The 21,674-nt window shown below is 39.6% G+C and overlaps 1 protein-coding gene and 1 long non-coding RNA gene across 6 annotated transcripts in view; both read right to left on the bottom strand.

The window, feature by feature from the left end:
- Nucleotides 1-480: 480 nt before the first annotated feature.
- On the bottom strand, nt 481-8,382 carry LOC144059197 (uncharacterized). Its single transcript, XR_013295596.1, has 3 exons — nt 8,278-8,382; nt 5,371-5,441; nt 481-2,684 (listed from the first exon to the last, which is right to left on the bottom strand). It is a non-coding gene; the product is annotated as an uncharacterized LOC144059197 (long non-coding RNA).
- A 1,108-nt stretch (nt 8,383-9,490) lies between these two features.
- LOC144059346 (uncharacterized) overlaps nt 9,491-21,674 on the bottom strand; it is a 48,920-nt gene continuing 36,736 nt past the window's right edge. For all 5 annotated transcript variants that reach the window (XM_077578349.1, XM_077578352.1, XM_077578351.1 and 2 more), the window contains 10 exons: nt 19,534-19,692; nt 18,562-18,661; nt 18,253-18,478; nt 17,685-18,171; nt 15,335-16,556; nt 13,764-13,867; nt 12,962-13,115; nt 12,745-12,863; nt 12,506-12,599; nt 9,491-11,170 (listed from right to left, as the gene is read on the bottom strand). In XM_077578349.1, the coding sequence (XP_077434475.1) occupies nt 10,668-11,170; nt 12,506-12,599; nt 12,745-12,863; nt 12,962-13,115; nt 13,764-13,867; nt 15,335-16,556; nt 17,685-18,171; nt 18,253-18,478; nt 18,562-18,661; nt 19,534-19,692 (3,168 nt within the window). In that variant the 3' untranslated portion in view covers nt 9,491-10,667. The remainder of the gene's footprint in view (nt 11,171-12,505; nt 12,600-12,744; nt 12,864-12,961; nt 13,116-13,763; nt 13,868-15,334; nt 16,557-17,684; nt 18,172-18,252; nt 18,479-18,561; nt 18,662-19,533; nt 19,693-21,674) is intronic.

The raw sequence follows: 21,674 nt of genomic DNA, 5'->3' as shown, positions 1-21,674 counted from the left end.
TTTTGGCACAGCTCTTGCACTGAATCTCATTAGACAGATTAATAGTGTAGAGAACATTGCTGAAGTAATAAGATCTTATACAGTAGATCTTCTCTTCAATGTGCATGATTTAGCATTTTGGCACGGAGAGAACAGGCTCAAGGCTTCCTTCTCAAGTCATCCATGTTTCACGTCAAGACAATTAAACAAGCCACCCAGTACAGTACCAGACATTCAAGCTATTACACACATAACCGCAAGTTCACTGACTGTGTGCTAATCTCATTTGATACATTACCAACCTCTTTACGGCAGTGCTAACAAGCCTCGGAGATCATTAATGGCCACGGAAAGTTCAAATCTCACGAAGATAAATGCAAGAGGGATCACTCGACATTAATCACCGCACTCCTTGCATAGTTTTATAGCAAGGGTTAAAGCCTTAAGCCCAGTGGTTCGCAAGTAAGTCTCAAATCCACAAAAGAAATCATGCAACGGATCTCTAGGAACACTTGATTTATTCAGGTTAATTCCAAAGTACATTCAGATGCTTGAAGTCAAAGCCCGAGCCAAAAAGGACTTACAGTAGCTACAAAAAAGATGAAAGAGAAGTTCACATGTACACATTATTATATATATATATGAGACCATACACTCAAAAGGCCTCCACTCAAAAAGACGCCGAGCCCCAATTACTTCCAGGTGAACAGTGTAAAGCAGCGCCTTGAGATATGAGTTAACTTTGTATTACATTTTTTGTTGGGTTGGGCTGGAAAGGATTCATTTCACTACATTTCAATGGGGTAAGATGGTTTAACACAAGTGATTTGAGTTATGCGCATGGTCACGTAATGAAACCTTAGGCAGCCTTGTATTATTACATTGTATTCAAACATGATTTAAAAAAAATATAAAATCAGGATAAAAGAAATCCACGACATGCAAAGTAGGCAACTCAAAGATAAAAAACATGAGTATGACATCTAACTCCATCCGTTAATGTCAAATATGCATGGGTGTCAATTTTGCATGTTGGTGGCCTATTTTAACTCCACCCACTCCCGCCACCCACCCTCAATAGCGCCCCAGGGGGGTCCTTCCCAGCTAGTAGATAACGTAATCTTAGTCAGTACATTTTTTGTTTGTGATGTGTCATCGGGAAAATATCAGTCAACACCCCTCCCATTGATGAGGCCCAGCTGGGAGCCCTTCATCGCGATTATGGGGGCACATATTTTGGTGCGACACCTCTGCAAATGCAAATACTCTATGAGGTATGACAAAAACTGGAATTTGAACAAGGGTGTGTAGACTTTTAATATACACTCTATAGCTAAAATGAAAGAATGTGACCTTTCAAGATTGCATGTAGTCATCTCATCCCGTTATTCGAAATAGTGTGGATTTATTGCAGCAGCGGTAGCCGCGGCTTTTAAATTGCGGGATGAGTGCAACATAACCGTCTTCAAATATGAGCTACTTGTTGCTCGTATTCCAACAGCCCGGTGATTATACTGCTGCATATCAGTGTAATGTGGCTCACATTAATGGTGAGAAGAAGAAGCTGGCAGCATCTGAGATGCTTTTACGGGCGATAAGGCGTCCAGTAATGGCACCTCAGGGGTCATTAAGGTCTGCTGTGCAGACACGAGGAGAATAAACAAGCGCCGCATGCAGCAGGCTTCCATTTGGTATTCACCATTTTAATCACGGATGACAAAACATCCAGTAAATAAAGAAAAGGGCTTGTGGAAATAAAAGGGGAGTTGGCGCCGTCTGAACGTCTTTCTGTCACTTACTTTCAGACACTTTTTTTGGGTGATGAGGGGGTTTTTGAAGTGTGGTGAAGCTACAAATGTGGGTAAAAGATGAGCAGGACTGGAGGGGGTGACTTTAACAGGCAAGCTTGGAAAAATACTGGCAGAGGCCCAGCACCCATTCTAATGAGGGGCTTGGAGGGTCTCAGGCCTGGCGTGGGCCGCCGGGGGGTTCCCTCGGTCAGGTGGTCCGGTCCGGTCATGGAGGAAGTGCGTGCTAAATTATGTCATTCCAAATACCAGCATGGCAGATGGTTGCAAAAACAAAAACAAAAAAACAAGGAGTATCTCACAGGAAATACAGTAACATCACACTCCAAAGCTGTTTCCTTTTAGATTTGCGGTGATGTAAGGCCTTTGTTTGAAGAAAATATCTCAATAGTGACGTCAACACCACAATAAGACGGAATAACTCAAGAGCTTGAGAAATTCCTCTTGTGTTATTCATATTTGTGCTAATGCCCTTGAACGATACCCTAAGTCCAATTTTCTCTCACTGGACACTGCATTAGGTACACCTGCATTCAGTGTACTTCAACAACAAGAATAGCAAATTATGAAACGTAGCAGTATCATGCATGCCAGATCCACCACACCAGCATCTATCGAAACTCAGACACAATTTGTTTCTCCCTCAGGTCATTGATTCGGTGGAGGCTGGTGTCTGTGGATCTCACTGTGCTTCGTCTGTCCTTTCTACCTTTCCTCAGTTTCTCCTTTGGGCCCTTGAGGTCTCCCTGATTTGTTGGAATTTAGATGTCTCTGGGGTTGGTGAAGGACTCTGGTTAGTGGTGGTTAGTGGTGGTTAGTGGTGTCTAGTCGGTGCTGGGCTTCGCTTTTCTTTCTTTTCTTTGGTCCCTCTTCGGGTCTCCTGGCGGCCCCACGACTCTGGTTGGATTTTGAAGTGTTCGGTTTAGTTGAACGGTATGGGAATTCTTTTTTTTTTTTTTTACACGCACGCACGCACACGCACAAACACACATACAAAAAAAAAAAAGGGAGAACAATGATGATGACATGTCAAATGATCAATACTGAGCTCTCCCCAAAAAACAAACAAAAAAAAAAAAACGAAGCAGTATAATAGTCATGCAGACACAAAGATGAGTAGTACTTGTTTTTCTACTAGTACAAGTCACAGAAAGATGCTGTAATATTAGTCATTTGAAGAGGATAAAGCAAATACGCCTGTGAGTATTGTTATTTGTCATTTGTGTACATACATTGCTCTACCGTTGAGTTTAAATATTAAGATATTCCTTCTAAAATTGCTGCTATTCATGCTAACTGTTAGCATGTCAGTTACAGTCTGTATTATTTTTTAGCATTGAAGGGACAGTGTGTACAATTTTTTAGATTTTTCCAATGCTCATTCGTTTGAAAAACTATTCATTTCAATAATACCGGAAAAATATGTCCTATCACATACACGTAAATTATTTTTATATGATCATAGGTCTAGTAATCGCTAATATTACATAGGTAGTGCTGCACATTATAGCAGGCTGACATGTTTCACCGCCATTTTCTTGCTATGGTTACCCGGATGAGGCAAACTTAGCGAACGTAGTAATTGGTGGTAGATTTGTGTGGCCTCTCATTTCAAAATGCACATGCTTCGAGCTTAGATTATTACATTCTATTAGTTTGCCACTAGATGGCAAACATTTCTATACAATGTCAAGTTGACTTCCCTAAGGCAAAGCTATGTTTTCACTTTTGTTTATCTTTACTTTGACAGTAGGCTAAACCTCAACTGCAAGTGGCAATGAACTGAGTTTGCGGCTCGTATTACAAATGTTTGCTAGCAAGTCACCAAAGTCAGCTGCACTAGACCCTTAAAAATGGGGATTTCACCAAGACACAAATCTGCTGCGTATTTTGATTAATACAATAATAATAATCATAATTCATTTTAATTGCATTTTTTTTTAAACAGAGATTGGGTGAGTTTACTTCTGTTGCCATTATTTCCCATAGGTTATTTTTTTTTCCATGGTAGTACTGTAGTTCTGTGAACTGTATGTAACACTTTTCTGTCTTTTACATTAGAAAAGTTATACCACACCATCGTAAACTACAATCACAAAACTAAACATCATGAGGACCATAAATGGCACCTATCCGACAGTGTCGATCAAATCCCAATTCCAGATCATGTGCAGTGGAAGAGTTGGTCACATGGAAAGAATTTTTTAAATAAACACGAAGTGAAATGAATTTAAATTTAAATGAAATCACGCCACGATCTTCGCATCGGTCATAATTCCTGTGGACACTTTTAAACAAAGCAAAGCCCTCCATGGCGCACCATAAGGGATTGTCTGTTTTCATTTCAGTCAAGATGGAGCTACACTTTTTTTTTTTTTATGTCATGGTGTCTGATTGATTTTTAATTGTAACAGTAGGTGAGGTCATGAAGTGAGCACCATTAATCACAGAGGACCAACGCATCAGTGAAGTGACCTGGCGCGATGTTTATGTTGAAATGGAAAACCTGCAGACATCATGATGAGCATCCATCTCCAGTTCATCCCTAACAATTGCACCACAGTGTCCTAATGTATTCTCATCTAATTGTACCAAGATGTATGTGACATTATCAATCAAGCATGGGCTCGAGCTCGACAAACCTTTTTTTAACACCTGAACCTCTCAAGGGGAAGATGGTAATGAAGGTCATTGCGTGTGGAGACATTTTGTATAAACACTGTATAATGTGGGGTAATATGAGCAAATTAATAAGCTTTAACCTTCCCTTTAACCCAAACCCGTCATGCTGCCTCATCCAGAACTCCATCTGTGGATTTTTTGGTGTGCCCCCATAAATTACATTCAAATCGTATTTCTTAGAGCCATGCTCACACTAGGCCTTATGCTCCACTCCAAGTAGAAATTAATTCCCAGAAGATTTGGTGTGATGGCGGCAGGCCAGAAGAAAGAATGGGTAAAAGACAGACAATGTCCCAAGTTTGGGATCAAGAAGAAAATGATGTAAAGCAGAACTGACCTACTGTACATAGCAAATCTACAACTGATGTCAAAGGGTATTGTAGTTAGCTAATTTAATATAGCCTACCAATGCTAATTAGAACATAGTGCAAAGCTCCTACATGTGGTCAAGGGTAGACACTGGCAGAACAAAAAGGAACAAAATAAACTCATAAAAAGCGCATTTACACTTGAGCTGCTATGGCCACAACTGACGTCCAGACACTCAAGATGCAGGCTAGTTAGCAGTTAGCTTAACAGCCACACGCTAGCCTAAAATCCGTACTCTAGCGGTTTCTCAAATTTGCGTTCCTGTCCGTTCCACATATCATATCAGCCGCGGCCCAAGTACTGTTCCAATTGAAAGTAAAGAAGAAAAAGAAAAAATAATCTACTTGTCAGCTATCTTAAACCAAAGACACAACAGTTGGATAGTGAAGGCTTGACTAGCAAACTATCCCAAGATGCATTTTGTGCTGTTATCACAGGAACACATCACAATCAATGGGATACACAACCATTCCAATTTACAAAAAGGTTGACATTCTTAAGAAAAACTTTCTCTTAGGAAGACCGTACTTACAAGCTCATACGCTGTGTTCTTCATATTGAGAAACTGCATCTCATTTGCTGATCCCCACATCACTCACCAGGCTGCCACAGACAGTGAAAGCCACTGGTATTAGAGCGTGGAACATAAGGACAACAATAATACCTGCAAATGTGGTTGTTTAATAATGCAAATATTATTTTTGTTATCTGATTAGTCGATTTACTGTCTAAATAATTAGTATAATAATTGATTCAAAAAATGACAGTCCAAAGCTAAGTTTAGCCCGGTTTATTGGTAGATGTCATGTCTTTGCTTCATGTGCAAGTACACACGCATGTTGCCGACTTGTTTGCAATATCAAATAGTCTGTAAAATATTTCGTTTCAAGGCTAATGTAAGACATGTTTGAAATGATATTTAAGTATTTTGGCATTGTAGTTTGTTTAAACCAGGGGTGTTCAAACCTTTTACTCTTTACTTTTTAACTGAAGGATGCAACGGCCACTTTCAATTATTTTTTTTAACTTTTACTTTTTTTTTTACAAAACAGGATCAATCTGTTGTAAGATGGCCATTTTTTAAACCTGTCACTTGGGAATCATACATGTGATATTTTCATAATTTAGACCTTGATACTGCAGAGCAGAAAAAAACATTTTTGCATGAAGCAATTAATTATCTTTATTCACCACAGTGGTATGCACAGAAATGTTACTTGTTTAATTGTAAATAGTTAATATGGATCTTTACATACGGTATTTAGAAAAGTTCTAGTTATAAAAACACATTTATTAGTAGCAAAGGTCATTTTTAGTATAGGATGTGCCGCAGGCCGCTTAAAAGTGGATGGTGGACCACAAATGGCCCCTGGCGCCATAGTTTGGACACCACTTGTTTAAACTATTAATATCGACAACAATAAACATGTTTAGGGGAGCATTAATTGCATTTTTGTTTTCTTTCGCAGGAGGGATATGCCCCTTCGGCCATCCATATATTACTAAAATTGTACTGTTTTAGTCTGTTTTAAAATTAACTTCGAGATCAAATATGTTTGTGTGTGTGTGTGTGTGTGTATAGAATTGCATTTTAATTATCCAACTTCCTAAAAAACAAAACAAAAAACAAGGTCTTAAACAAATGCAGCGTCATGTTCCGGCCCTCACTCCATGTGTGTGTATGTGTGTGAAAGTGAGTAATTACAGCAATCTCACAAGCTGAGCAATTAGCTGTGGCGGCCTAATGGGGATGATGCAGCTGTGCAGGTCGTCTTTCAGTGAGATCATGTGAGGCGAGGAAGACTCTCAGTTCCTCCTCGCTGCCTGATGACAGCCTACCAACCTGGCAATCTCATTTCCTCACAAACACACACAGACTCCTCCATTCCCTTTGGCATGACGGTTGGCGACTGCATGGTGGTGTGTGTGCGTGCGTGCACACGTGTTCAAGCCATTAGGGCCTTCTTTATTATATACAGTTGTGCACCGGGGGCTGATTCCACCGCAGTGTTTGTTTGGCCATGCAGGAGGATACAGACCTGAGGCATCCATCACACAAGAGACCGTCCAGAGCTGAGAGGTGGTCCTTGAGACGCACACCGCACTAATGAGAACCAAACTGCTTTGTTAAGCGACTGCGGGCTGACCACTGATGGACGTAAAGGTCCGTTACTTAAGACGCCGTCTATTTCAATCAAAGTCAGCTTGATATCCTTTCCTTTTCACCCACATCAGAGCTTATTTCTCTTCTTCTATTAGAAAAGGAAGTCTTCAGTGAGTTTAAATGTGTGTGTGTGAAGTGAAAAAAACTGTATTTAATAATAGAGGACATCAAGGGTGATAAATTCCAAAGTCCTTAACATCTCCCGCTGAAAGAGAGTGTAAAGTCAACATGCCAGTCAGCAGGAAGTCGCACACTGTTTTAATTCCGCTGCCACTCAACTTTCGTTTACTCCCTCACAGCCACACAGGGAATCTTAATTTTCATGATTTAATCTAGTTTAAAGGCCAGTGGCTAAAGCAAAGCCAGTTGTGAGATTTAAGGCTATTTTGGGACACTGGGCCGGCCATACACTTCGTTTAGCTCCAAGTTAGCTTCTGCTAATGGCGCTAGCACCTTTTTGTAGCCCATGAGCTTCCGTTAGCACCAAGCTAGTTTAATCTTTTTTGAATTACGTCAAAGGAGAAATGAGGCGCGGATTTGTGATGATGTTGTTCGTTGATTTTTGACTTGCATATTCTCAATTAAATATCGGAATGGTGTTTACATTTTATGTTTGTATAGAATTAAACCTTCCTTTTTGCTTTGAACATACATTTCTTGGTTTTATTGACAATCCACTTGTAACAAAAAGTTTTATTACAAATTTTTATAAAATGTTTTTTTTTAAACCTTATTTTTAAAGTCTTGAGCATGAAACGCAACCGTCTTTGCGTAGACACTACGTAACATCCAGGGCCAGCCCTATGTGATTGGTTGCTATTGTGTACTTCACTTCCTATTAGTTACGCAATGCCAACTGGACATTTTCATGAATTTATAAAACCCTCGGACGCCCCAACAGCACGTAAGAAAATGGTCTGTCCTCACAAAACAAGACACATTTGGTCACCCTAGCATATACTATAAATTAATTGCCTTAAATTATTACCTTTTATAGCCTTGACAATCTCTTGAGTACAATTTATATTGTAAATAAACATTTTAACCTTGCCTGTTGCCTTTATAAATACCTTAGAACAAAAATAAACCATACAGAAATACAGATTCTTAGTCAATAAAACAGAATCTTGAGCAATAGCATTGCTAAATATTTACCAAGGAGCGTTAGCACACTCCAGTGGTTGAAAATTGTAATTTTACTATTCAGGAAATTACACAATGAACATGAAATATAGCAACATTAGTTAAACAATAAATTATTGCTCTAAAACGAACCTCGTTCCCTTCTCAGCCAGGTGCTAAAGAATCATTCACTGAATTAGTTTTAAACTTCAGTTTTCTCTGATTTCCTGTGGCGCGCACATGTCTTCTCTGACCTAGAAGACGGCGCTACTAAGTACGTTGGTCACTTACGTCAGTTCCTACCGGTTTATGAGACCTTTTCCTGTATCCTTCAAAATAAAAGTATCAACTATATAATAATAGCACAATAAAACAACGCAATTCTGCAATACAAAAATTGAGAAAACAAAATTAATAGCAGGGTAATTTATTTACATATTTTGTTTGAGAAAACCTGAGGGAGGGGAAAAAAGTTTTTGCTTTTTTTTTTTTTTTTGCCCAGCAATCTGGCACCCACTCCACTAGATGGCGCCCTATGCGTCTGCCTAGTTCGTCTTGATTCTTGATTGTGGCATTTTTCCCTCTGGGAAACCTCATAAAATGTTAAGTCTTTTACTTAACTTACTTCTGTTGAACTCTCCCAATGAATGTCCGTTTTTGTTGCAGTTTTTAAATACTCGGCAAATAAGACAATATGTATTTCATCTATGTTGTGGCTTTTCACATTTGCCACATTTTTCTGCGCCATGACCTTATTTCACTTTTTCTTATTTCCCCATTCGTTGATTTGTCCTTCGCCCTTTGAAACCAGGCCTGGGTGGATGGGTATGTTGTGTTGGACGATTAAGCTGTTGTATGTTGTGCAACGCCTCCCCCTGCTGTCTGATTTGCAGCTCCACATCCACAGCTTGACCCTTTGAATGACTATATGTCCAACGTGATAATCAATGAGCAGCAGTTTATTTGACACCGCTTTTGTTATATTCCCACTTATCGCTCTTATTCTTTTCTTCATATTAACAATTTTCAGAGAGTTCATATGAAAGTCTAATTTAATTATCCGCTTTAATCCCCTGTCTGTAGACATGCTTTTTGTCCGTGGACAAAGTAGTCATCTCTTCCAAGCGAATAAACTGACTTTCCACTTCCGTACGCAATCTATTTATGCAGCCAATAGATTCCCGTAATTCTAATCGCATGATAAACAAAGGTGTCAAATTCAAGTCCACCCTGTGGCTTACCCCACCACCACTTTGCTGCGTTACCTGCTAATACAGGTAAAACATTTTTTTTAAAAAAAAGCATGGTGATGCTTAAAAAATATATATATTTATCAGATGTGAATTGAAATACAAAAACACAAGGAAATGATCTCATTTGTCATTTACTGCACCATATACTGTATGTACACGAAAAAGACTCAAAAGGCAATACAAAATAAAACATAGTGAGATAGATTAATTTGATAGCAATGCCATCTCTCTTGCCTTTCTTGATGCTTTCCTCTACATTAGCAGAACATGAATCTCCAAATGGCTACTGCTTCTATGTAAGACTTTCTGTGTCATTAACGTACTGTACATTTGTTAGTGATTAGATATTAAACAACCCGCATATGGCTGCCAACATGATGCAGTAAAAAAAAAATAAAAATAAAGACTTAAATCTGTGTAATAAACATTTTAAGATCACGTTCCTGTAGGATGACAGACAAAGACTTAAAATGCATTGACCACCTGAAAAGTAATGGTGGCCCTTTAAGGAAACGTTTAGGTGAAACACCAGCACAACTTTGGTCCGTTAACTTCTGGTCAAATCCCTCAAAATTGTATTAAATCCTAAAATAAACCTTGTCTCACTTGGCCTCTGTTAACCATGTTGGGCAGTAAACACTTTTCAACAAAAAGTTATCAAATATGGAAATTACGAGAGAGAGAAAATAACAGGTACAAGGGAAAAATAGACCGAATTTGTAATTGACTAATGTCAGAATTCTTTCCCCCAGGCATGGCCATGTTAGTTAGAGCATTACAAGTACAGACTGTTTTACAATGAAACATTTGAGGATCTTAAGAAATCCAGAAGTGTTGCTATTACCCGATTTAGATAAACTTTTACGGGTCGGTCTATGTTTTTTGTCCATTGGGGTTTTCACTTTTTCCAATATATATATTTTTTTAGTTTGGCCATTCATAATTTCAAAAAATATGTTTTTTTCTCTCAAACAGGCACTTTCTTATAAACTAAAAGTGCACACGTGTGGACAAACCTTTCAAGTTAGAGCTACATACAATATATATTTTGGAGGTACTTACCCTGTCATTAATGCAACATTTGCTGTACAACATCTTAAGAATTTGTGTGAGACATGCTTAGAAAGAAGAAGCAAGGAAGCAAGAGAGAACAATTAACATTTCAATAATGTGCAAATGCATTCAGACTCTTTATAGAGTCAAGTCATCAAATGTGAACCTTTTGGGCCTTCAATGCACAGGTCACACTGGACCAGAGTACCGAACCTTCTATAAGCCGCGCCCCGACTGTCACTGAACTATCTGTGGCATCTCACTCCAGGCTTTGGCCTTCTTCTTGGCCAGAGCCATCCACGGTGGCTCGTCCTGGGGCAAAGATGGAGGTGGGAGAGCGCGTTGAGATGCTGCAGACGGGCCGGAAAGTGCAGGAACTCTCGCAGCCGGCAGCGGAGGGTTGGTTCTTGATGAAAAAGGGGGCGAGGTGAGTGTTGTGTTGGGGGTCTGCGCTGGCTTGGGTTCTGGGGCGGGTTTGGACAGAGTGGGCGGCGGTTTGGAGTTAGAAGGAACTTTGATGGCAACTGGAACAGGAGTAGGAGGGGATAGGGATCGATAGGAGGGGGCAGCCTGTGGTGCAGGTTTGGATGAGATCGACGGAAGCGCTGGTTTGGGGGTCAGAGGGCAGGGAAGTGACTGAGATTTTGCAGGTTGAGGTGGCACTGAAGTCAAAGGGGACAGAGACTTCCTGGTCTCGTTTTCTGTACATGATGAAGGCTTGCTCATCTCGGATGAACTCACTGGAGGAAGAAAAAAATATCATTGAGTGCATGTCAGAGGAAAAATTTCAGATGATTTTTTTTTATTAAGAAATGCACCAAAAATGACTTCAATCATCAATAGACTATTGAAACTAACATTAAAATACAGCTGTCTAGTAGGCCAGAGTGGTCATCAAAAATGGAGGTTTTAATCATAAAATGTACACTATAATTAATGTTAGTATAGTGTGTGTATAGAGTAATAGTATTATAGGCAACTGTAACATTATGCACATATTTTAACATTAACACTACACTTAAAGACTGTATACACTATACTCAAATTATTCGTTTAAAATGGACTGCACATTCAATCAAATGATATTGCTTTATAAGAGTAATTAAATTGTTTAGAATGACTTGAATGAATCCAAAATGACTTAATTCAAGAAATTGCTGATGCACATTTAGCACTTATTTTTACTGGTGGAAAAATCTATCATTTGCGTTTATAATAATGATGCAGCTGTATAATTTATGTATACATTATATTTAAATAATAACATGTTCATTATTAGCATTTATTTTGTTTGCTGATTGGCTGAGAGGAGCTTTCAGTATAATTGACCAAATATTGTGTGGTCCCTTCAAAGGATGGATAGGGAATATCTTTGTCTGAATTTCTGTCCTCGTTAATGATCCTTTTTCCACATTTTTTCATGTTGCCATTGTCACAGTTTATTTCCGTCCTAAGTCCCAAAATGTCAATCAATGAAGATCTCAATTGCAGTTAAATATCTTTTTATTTTCAATTTGTGTCAACATGCACGGAGGCTAAAGCAACAAGTCCATTATGAGAAAAATACCATCCAAAGTACAAAGTAGGGTAAAAGTTGTTGGGAAAAAAATACTAAAGAAAAGGTAAGAGTAACAGTAAAAGAAAAGTAACCTTAGTCTCATACTTGAAAAACCCACTCATTAAAAAAAATAAATAAATAAAATAAATAAATAAATACAACTAATTGGACTCAAGTACAAAATACTGATGCCTCCCCCCTGCACACCAATGAAAGTCTAGCAAAGCTTTTTTTTTTTGTAATTCAAAAATGTTGAGAAATGAGAAATGACAAAAACAACAACAGAATTCTCAAAAGGGGGCACTTATTTATGGTGAGCACTGCATGTTTATATGAGATGTTTATAGTGTGTGCTCTGAAGGTAATCATAATTTACAACAAGGATGGAGCCCGCAAATAGAGTTTGACACCTGTGCTAAGACTTAACTCATTTTACAGTACTGACTTCAGAACGTGCGTGTAAGCGTGCACGAGTTTCTCCGAGAGCTCCTTTTTGGATGTGTGCTTGCGTTCAGACCTTTTGCAGAGAATTCAGGTGTTTTGGTGCAGATTTCCTTTTTGGATGCCGAGTTGACGCACGCAGGCAATAAAGGCTGCGTGTCCTCTTCCTCCTGATGACAAATGAAAAGCGGCACATTCATTTGTCATTCAAGTATGCACAGGCAGCAACCAGGGGGAATAAAAAACACAAATGACGATCATCAAAGTCCAAATCTGAATAATGTTTTTAGATTGAGAATTAAACTGACGACTTACCTTCTTGATGGTCATCTCATCCAATGAATTTTCTTTGTAGATCTTTTGTTTCTGTCTGGCCACGGAGATCCAGCTGGGACCCTCCGATTCAGCAGAATCACCACAAGCTGTGGCAGGCTCTAAATGAGACACAGGATTCATTTCATTGGAACTTGTTTGCAAATGTTGGTTTTATGTTCTCAAATGTGTGTGTACATGCACGTGAGTTTATATGCACCTGAGACACGCTTGGTTTTCAGGCCAGGCTCCCCATGGATATCTGGTTTCTTGGGAAGGGCAGGTTTGGTGCCAACCGGTTGGCTTATGGCGGGTTTGAAACTGGTTACTTCAACCTTGCAACTAACAGGTGGTGCTGAAGGCTCAACAGGTGGCTAAAATGAGGACATATCAAATGCGGTAATCGGTACAAGTTCACAGCTGCATTTCCCATTTCAGCCACTAGGAGTCACCAGATAAACATTGGAAACATTTCAGCAGGCTTTGCAATTCTTTTGCAAGAGCCAACATGCACACTTTTTGATTTGGAATTTGAAAGTAGTCCAGAATAAATAAAAAAAAAACCCTCTAAGCATATACACTAATAGTGCCAAAATAATTCCTTATTTTCTCTGTTACAGATATACAATTAAATGTTGTTATCGCTGTGGCATTAACTTTGGAAATTGTGAAGACTTTTTTGAAATTGCAATATCTATACACAAACATACTGAAAGTTGTGGGTGATTCACATCCGCTGTGCACAAGAAATTGGCCAATTTCATTTAAAGAAAACATTTAAAAAAAGTACTGTATTTACTATAAATAATTTTAATGTTAATCCATGTCAGTAATGGGGACGGGCAGAACAATAAAATGATATTCCACTAGATGGCAGTAGTACAATCAAGTTGCATATAACCCTGTTGCCATATACAGCAGTATCAGATTTCAGATGTCCCTTTCCCAGAACATTTCATCTAACCTGAAAGGTTAAAGAATGAACCCAGAAAAGACATCAGGAATCGAACATTGGTTTTCACCTCTGTGATTTCCTCCTCCGAGCTGAATCGGTGCACAATTGTTGTCTTCCTCAGCCGAACTCCAAAGGGAGTGTTGTAGTTACCCTCTGTCACCACAGCACTCTCTGTAGATAGAAGTCCAGGATAAACTGTACTTTAATTTTGGTAGAAGATAAAACTCTTTTAAATGGGATATATTATGGAACATTTACTTTTTATATGTTAAAAAAACAACACACAATTAATATGAGTATAATTGTGCAAGTGACATTTATTTGCATTCTCTAGAACAGAGGTGGGCATCGAGGGCTGGAATCCTGCAGGTTTTGCATGTTGCCCTTCTCCAACACAGCTGATATATGATCAGCTCATCAGCGAGCTCTGCATAAGCCTGATAACGATCCTGTTGATTGGAATCAGCGTGTGTTGGAAGTGAGAAACCGCCCAAAACCTGCAGGACTCCGGCCCTTCGAGGACCGAGATTGCCCACCTCTGCTCGAGAAGTAAGAAGAAAGCCACAAAAAGTCACCACATTTGCTGATCACTGCTTAAAAAAAGTTGTCAAAGGGGTTAGAAAGTGGCTTAATGAAGCTGTTGCTAAATTGGTTACATTGAGTAGCTGCTGCCCTTGGTCGTCACGGTAACAAATACCGTACTTGGCATTTGCACTAGACAGAACTTTCCCAGGTTTCAAACAGTCGATATTAAATGTGGTACCATATATATATTTTTTGTTTCATTAAAGTTTTTACCATTTGTGTATTTTTCCTGAATAATGTTAGAGACTACTGAAGTCAGTTTTGAAAAATTTGAGTACCGGTATGTCTCCAGTCCTAGCTACAGTGAACCGTACAGTAAATGATGCCCCATAAAAGGTCTAAATACCTTAAGATACCACAAGATGGCAGCAAAGGACTTTTTTTGTTGTCAAAATAACACAATTAGTTTCAACACGGTTCAACGGTGAATCTCGTCATGTCGACTTTAAATCTTGCCACACCACTTTAAATCTCGTCACAAAAGTCTCGGTGCATTGACTTTAAATCTAGTCATGATGAATTTAAACCCCATCATGATGAGTTTGAATCTCATTTTTGTAATCTTTTTTTGTTGCTAGGTGACAATAATATGCTGTTGTGGCAATTTAATGCTTTTATAATTTTGTCTTTAGCACAAAATAGAGTCAATTGGTAAGTTTTTCAGCAAATAACAGGATAGATAGAAACAAATGGGTGACTTTGTGAAAATCAATCTGCAAAAATTACCCATGAAGATCACAGTCCTAAAAAGCACATCTATGGCGTCGGGCCAAAAATTCACAAGTCACAATTAGTTTTTTGTTGTTTCTTTCTTAAAAAATCCATACTTTTGGTCAGTCCACAGGTATGGGTGTCTTTTTAAAAAAAAATAAAAATTTATTGTACAAATTACTGACCGATCTTAAGTGTTGCTCATGGCTTGCTCTCTTTGATCATGCAATGATGCAATGTTTTTGGGGTCTCCTGAACAGTGACGACTTTGGAGGTACAAGCGACATGCATATTTCAAGCACATGCAGTAAATTGACATCTCCACCCACAATGTTTTCTCACCTTCTTTGGCTGCAGTAACCGAGGCTTGTGCTCTGACTGGCTCTTGGACCACAACATTTGGAGCTTTGACAGCAGTCCCACCAGCCACTGCTGTTTTCACATTTTTTTCCATCTGGGTCTCCACCTCTGGCTCCTTCTTGGTGGTCTCCTCCACATCCTCATCCTCAGGCCCTGCGCTGGGGGCTGATGAAGAGGGCGGGATCTCTTTGGCCTCCCCACCAGAGAGCGATCTCTGCCAGGCGGGGGCGACGGTGAAGCGAACTTTGCTCTCATTGGGACGTTCAAGCGTCTGATTGGCTACTTCCCCCTCGGGTTCTTCCACCACAGCAGCTGTATCACAGATGGGCGTCACCGGCTCTTCTTTTACTTCTGTCACTGTGCCAGTGGTCTCTTCAGCAGCATGTTGCTCTGTTGTATAAAAAGATGCCACTTTGGAACCTTCGTCAGTTGGGGATAACTGAAAGGCAAATGTGCCTGATTTTGAGTTTGGAGAGGCGAGGTTTATGTGCACAGTAGTGGTTGCTGTCTTCGAGAAGGGCTCAGTGGGAACGTTGATCTGGGTGGGAATGGTGGTCTCTTCGGGAGTTGTACTGACAGCGAGGGTCTCACCGTCTTGTGAAGGACATTCAAAGAGCGAAGAAGACGAAGACAGTTGAAGTGATATTGTTTGGTTTGCTTCTATTTCTTCTTTCAGCTCCAGTAATTCTTCCTGCTCCACATCCCCATCCTTCTCCCGGTCTGCTTCTTCCTGTGGTTGTGATTGTAGCCCTGTGTGCTTAAAGTGGTCATCCTCCTCCACTTCCCCCTCACTTGCTTTCCTTCCGCGGTCGTTTTCATTGGGAGACATTTGGCTCTTATGGACAGAGTCGGCTAACAGATCACATGACTCTTGAGGTGCGGTATTCATGACATCATCTTCTGCATCTTCCCTTTGCACCTGCAATATGGACACATTGCAAACTTCTTGGCGTGCTTCATCAGGAATAATTTCCCACTCTTCTTCTTCTGACTCTTCTATCCACTGTTGATTTTCCTCGACCTCCTCATCCCCCCTCACCTCATGACTTTCTTCCTCCTTTTCAATATCTGTTACCTTCTGCTCTTCCTCAGTTGCTTCAGTTTCTTGTTCATCCCAGTGATTTGATTCTGTTTGGTGGAAGTCATGTTGTTCATCAGGTTTGACTTCCTGTGGCGAGTCTTGTGGTGTATCCTCTAATTGGACCTGAAAGGAGAAACAAATTAAATCATTTTTGCGCACATTTTCAACACAAATTAAACACATGGAGTACCTATTTTCTAGGGGTAATTCTTATACTCATCAACACACAGTAGGTCCTGCCTTAAGAGTCTGCTTTGGGTTTGGATTATCAAATGTTGATAATAATATAATGATGTTTGTTATTGTGGTTGTTTGCAGTGATGTACAGTCATTAGAAAATGTTTGACAGCGGGTCAAATTTGTATTTTACCAACTTACATTAGCTGCATCAGTATTTTTATCGAATATGCTATACATGTCTCTATTGCATTCTTAAAAAAAAATTAAAGCTCAAAATTTCCAAAAATGTTTGCACAAAAATTGCACAGGCAATTTAAATGTAGACAAATAAATACAACAGCAGCCTAAACATGAAAACGATAACAGCAAATTTAGTTGAAAGAGTTAATTAGTTAATTTATCATATTTATGATTTATTTATTTAGGGACACAAGGACTAAAAAAATCCCAAATTTTACATAAAATTCAGTATGATGCAGTGCCACTACTACTACCACAACAATAAAGACAGGATCTAAATACATTGTGTACAACTGCAATGTGAAAGTGTACCCAAAATTTGTCTCATTTACAAAACACATTTGTTCTTTTTCACTCATTTTGCATACATAAAAGGTGGAACATGCCCACAATGCAATGTGTTATAACTAGGGGTGGCCGAGTACCGATACCAGGTATCGGCATCGGGCTGATATTGGCCTTATTTCAATGTATTGGTACTCGCAACGGCGGCTGACTCTTGTGGCCGTGCTACAATCACGAACGAACTAGACATCATAAGAATAGAAAATTGCCGTTTATTTAATGCAATTTTAAGGAAAAAAAATCCATATTTAGATACTTCGGTCTTTCCATAAAATTATCATTTTTTTTTTGTTTTGTTTTTAAGTACCAAAAATACAAGTAGTATCGGTACTTGGTATTGGTAAATGTATCAAAGTCTGTAAAAAGGTGGTCCAATTTCAGTCTAATCAATTAAAATCAAAACTTATTTGTGTATAAATAAGATCATGGTAAGTTCCTGGGAATGGATGATATTTTAATAATAATAATAATAATAAAATAACATACACAAGGCTGACTGAATCTTTCCACGACAAGTTCCTCCTCCTCCTCCTCCTCCTCCTCCTCCTCCTCCTCTTCTTCTTTTTCATCATCATCTTCACTTTCCTGCTCTTCCTCAACATGTAGAGAAGGACTGGTCAAAGTGGCTGCCTCCTCCTTCTCCTCTTCCTCACTGGACTGATCCAACAGGAGGGTCTCACAAGGAGCAATATGCTGAAACGCAGGCTCATCCTTCACCTCCTCTTCATCTTCTGCCTCCTTGTTGTCTTCCTTCACCTCCAGGACAACATCCTCAGAGTCCACACATGAAGCGCAAGAAGGTAGAGATGTCTTCAGGGAGCTCAGCACTTCTTGTAAGAAGGAGCCGTCATCCTCCACACCTTCCCCAAATCCATCTTCTTCTTGATCTGGTTCATCCATGTTCTCCTCTTTTCCACTCACAAATGAATGGACTGTGAGGTCTTCGTGGCCAGCAGGGAGCTCTGGTGTGGCTCTGGAAACAGCAAGGATAGGGTTTGATTAGTAGGAGAAATCAAAACAAGTCAAATAAAATGAGGAACTGATGTTTAATCACCTGAGACTGTCCAGAGAGGAGCTTCTGGTACTGAGTTGGGGAGAGGGGGGAGGCTCAACGTCAGCTGCTACCACCTCCGATTGACAGGAAGCGCCCTGAGCGAGTGAGACATTCTGCTCTGCTTCGGACTCATCCTCTCCCTCTGATCCCTGCATCGAGGGCTGTTCTTTCTCCCGACCTTCTTCCTCTTCTTTGAGCTTTTGTTTAAGGACATCTCCAATTGCATCTGAATCAGCAGCCAGAAACAGATAAAAGTGACAACAGAGGTAGATGGTAGCAAGCAGGAAGTGTGGCAACATAAGCACTAACCTCTTATCTTCTCTTCCTCTTGTGCCTCTGAACTTTCTAGGGAGGGGATGCTCAACGATCCATCCATACCGTTGTGTTCCTCTGATTTAATCTCAAGCCTCTGCATGGAACAGACACCAAACGATCAGCAGGGCAACTATTGGTCCAGAGAAGAAGTTAGGAAACACGCAAGGTGCAAGGCAAAACTATCAAAGTGCATCATAAGGTTCTCAAACTTTTACACATCAAGTACTTGTAAAAAAAAAAAAATAATAAAAAAAAATAATTGAATTTTGTACTGTTACCATTTTTAGGTCACAAAAAAAGTAGAAAAAGTAATTTTGGACTGTATTGAGTGGTTCTGCTGTATGTGGTAACCAGCTATCCAATGAGGCATGATGTATGATAAATACAATAATAAAAAATAAAAAAAAAGTTAGTGAATAAATAATACTTTTGTTGTGCTGTGAATGCGGAAAAATTTCATGGTAGTCCACTGCATCCATGATGTCATTCCATTCTTAAAAGCAACAAACAAACAACTGCTCTTTCACTGAGGTGGACACTACTGAACAAAAGTCTTTGGAAACACCCTGAAAGAACAGTAATACATCAGTCAGGGTTGTCCTTGGCTGGTAAGTGTGCACAGTTTCGAGAAGGCCCTTTTCTATTTCAACTTGACTGTGGCAGTGAACATAATGATCACACCGGTCCATACTTATGTCTACATAGTCCAAGTTGTTCCAATACAACCTTGTGCAAACATGAATTTTCTCCCCAACAAGTTAGGAGTTAGGAACTAAAATGGGTCACAGCAAGTTTTTATCGGAGAGCTGATTGCCACAGTAAAAATGCTGAAAGCTATTTTATTGATCATCAGGCAGGCCAGGCACGCATCATTTTCAGCATGTCGATGCTAGAACAGTTTGGCTCCCAGGAAGCGACCGCTTTTCAACAGTATGAGAAATACGCAGTACATATCCGTGTTCTTACATTGGCAGGTTTCCTTCTGTTGCAGGCCTTGTGTCTCAGGCCCAGCTTGTGTTTGGCAGCAGCGTTATCCAGGCAGCCAAACGGGCTCGCAGGCTGGCTGAAATCTCCCGGAACCGCCACCAGGGGGCTCACTGCTCTGCTGGAGGCCGCGCATGACAGCTGAGAAGAGAACAGGAAAAGAAGGTTTCAATTAAATCTGTCACGTCACGTATTTAGCCATCCATCTTCTTTACTGCTTGTCCTCATGAGGGTCATGGGTGAGCAGGAGACTATCCCAGCTGACAGGAAGCTGATTGCCAGCCAATCACAGGGCACATTTAAATAAACAACTGTTCACACTCACATTTATGCCTTGTGACAATTTTGAGTCTTCAATAGAGATTCAAACACGGGAGGTCTCGATTGTGATTCAGACATGCTAACCGCTACTACACTGTGATGCCTTCAAGTGAGATACCATTTACAGAAACCTATGGATGATGTTTTTTCGTTAAAACAAATCTTAACCAATGATCTTGGCGAAATGAATCTCAAATACCAACAGTAACCACAGCCTTGTCCGCCATTGTTTGAGGAGATTCGTTCCAGACAGTGCAGCTCACATCACACATGAGTCACTGACTTGTTGTGGCTTTGAGAAGGAAACTTCAAACCATGAAATGATGGTTGGTTGGTGTTGAAAAGTTAAGATTCTTACTTGAATGATGAAGTCTGCAGATAGGAAACCAAAAAGGAAATAGAGCACGACTGTGTGTGAGTGTGTCCAGCTGTATAAATATTAGCTGTGCTTTAAACACGGCGCTAACACTTGTGGTGTTGATTATACTGCAAAGGCTGTGTTCTGCTCCATCAGGAGAAGATTTCAGAATTGGAAAGGTTTCAAGAAAAACTGAAGTATGACAAAAGAGAACTCACTTTCCAAGTGGAGGTGAAATGTACGCTGTTAACAGCGTGTTGTATTTAACCTCTTCATATTCCCCCCATTATGTCATGTTGTAGCCGTATTACAAATTTACCGACATGGAATATTTTACACTTTAGATTTCTTTCACATTAATTTTAATCCCTCCTCAATCTATATATCCATCCCGTGTGTTTGTATTTATGCCTTGCAATTGCAACCATCTTAGCAGGGTTATGTAATAGTTTGGGATTTTTGTTTTATTTTTAATTTTGTTGTTTATATTAAGTTATATTCAATTAGTTTTTAGAGCAAGTTTGTTAGTTTTATTAGTTTTTACTTTTTCAAAAATTATTTTTGTTTAGTTTTATTTGTTTGTTTGCAAGATTTAAAAAAAAAAAAGCCACTAAATGTTACGTTAAAAAAAGGGGGGCGGGTTGCCTAAGTGTGATTGCTCTAATCATGCATACCTAGGAATGATGTCTGGAATGATTTTGCATGATCACGTACGGCAGGGGGCAGAAGAGGGAGTGGAAACCCCGCACACGTCTGCCATGCTTCAAATGGCCAAGTGTGCATACGCCCTAAAATGCTCTGGAAGTCATCTTTAACAGCTGCATTCAGTTACTGTGGGGTTTTCATCATATTCCTGTATGTATGTAAAAGCATTTCAGGGTTTTTAACCCCCCCCAGACTTTTCTGTGCATGTTTGTTGCTCAACATTTGGAGTGGTTTCAGAAGGAAAAGTTCACACTTGCTAGAATAACTTCAAGTACATCATTTAATACTTATACTTTTGCTGACTGCACTTTCTGTGCACATTAAAGGCAGTAAACTTGTACCCATCTTTAATTGGGATATTTACTTTGCCATAGATCTAAAAAAAAAGCTTAAAAAAACAAAAAACAATCCCATTAGGTTTATTTAAGTGCTAAAGCATTAGCACTACAACAGGTCAAGAGATTCACAATTGAAGTAGAAAGAGTGCGGTTCATGACAAAACAGATTTCTAAGGGTTTGAACAAGGTGGCGAGATGGAGCTGAAGAGAGAAGGAGGTCAAAACACATGAAGGGGGCTTTTAGAGTAACCACAAGTGATTCAACTGAATCATGAGATGTTTTTTTCCGTCGTCATCACATGGGAAATATCTCAATTATACAAAGCTCTGCTGCTCAGCCTAAATTGTCCTCCTGGCTTTCATAAATCACATAAATGTTCTTAATTCTGCTGGCTTGGATG

The sequence above is a fragment of the Vanacampus margaritifer genome, chromosome 10 (genome assembly GCF_051991255.1).
Source record: "Vanacampus margaritifer isolate UIUO_Vmar chromosome 10, RoL_Vmar_1.0, whole genome shotgun sequence".
NCBI classification, from domain to species: Eukaryota; Metazoa; Chordata; class Actinopteri; order Syngnathiformes; family Syngnathidae; genus Vanacampus; species Vanacampus margaritifer.
Note: the sequence above shows the minus strand (reverse complement) of the source record. Positions and strands in the feature narration are given on the sequence as shown.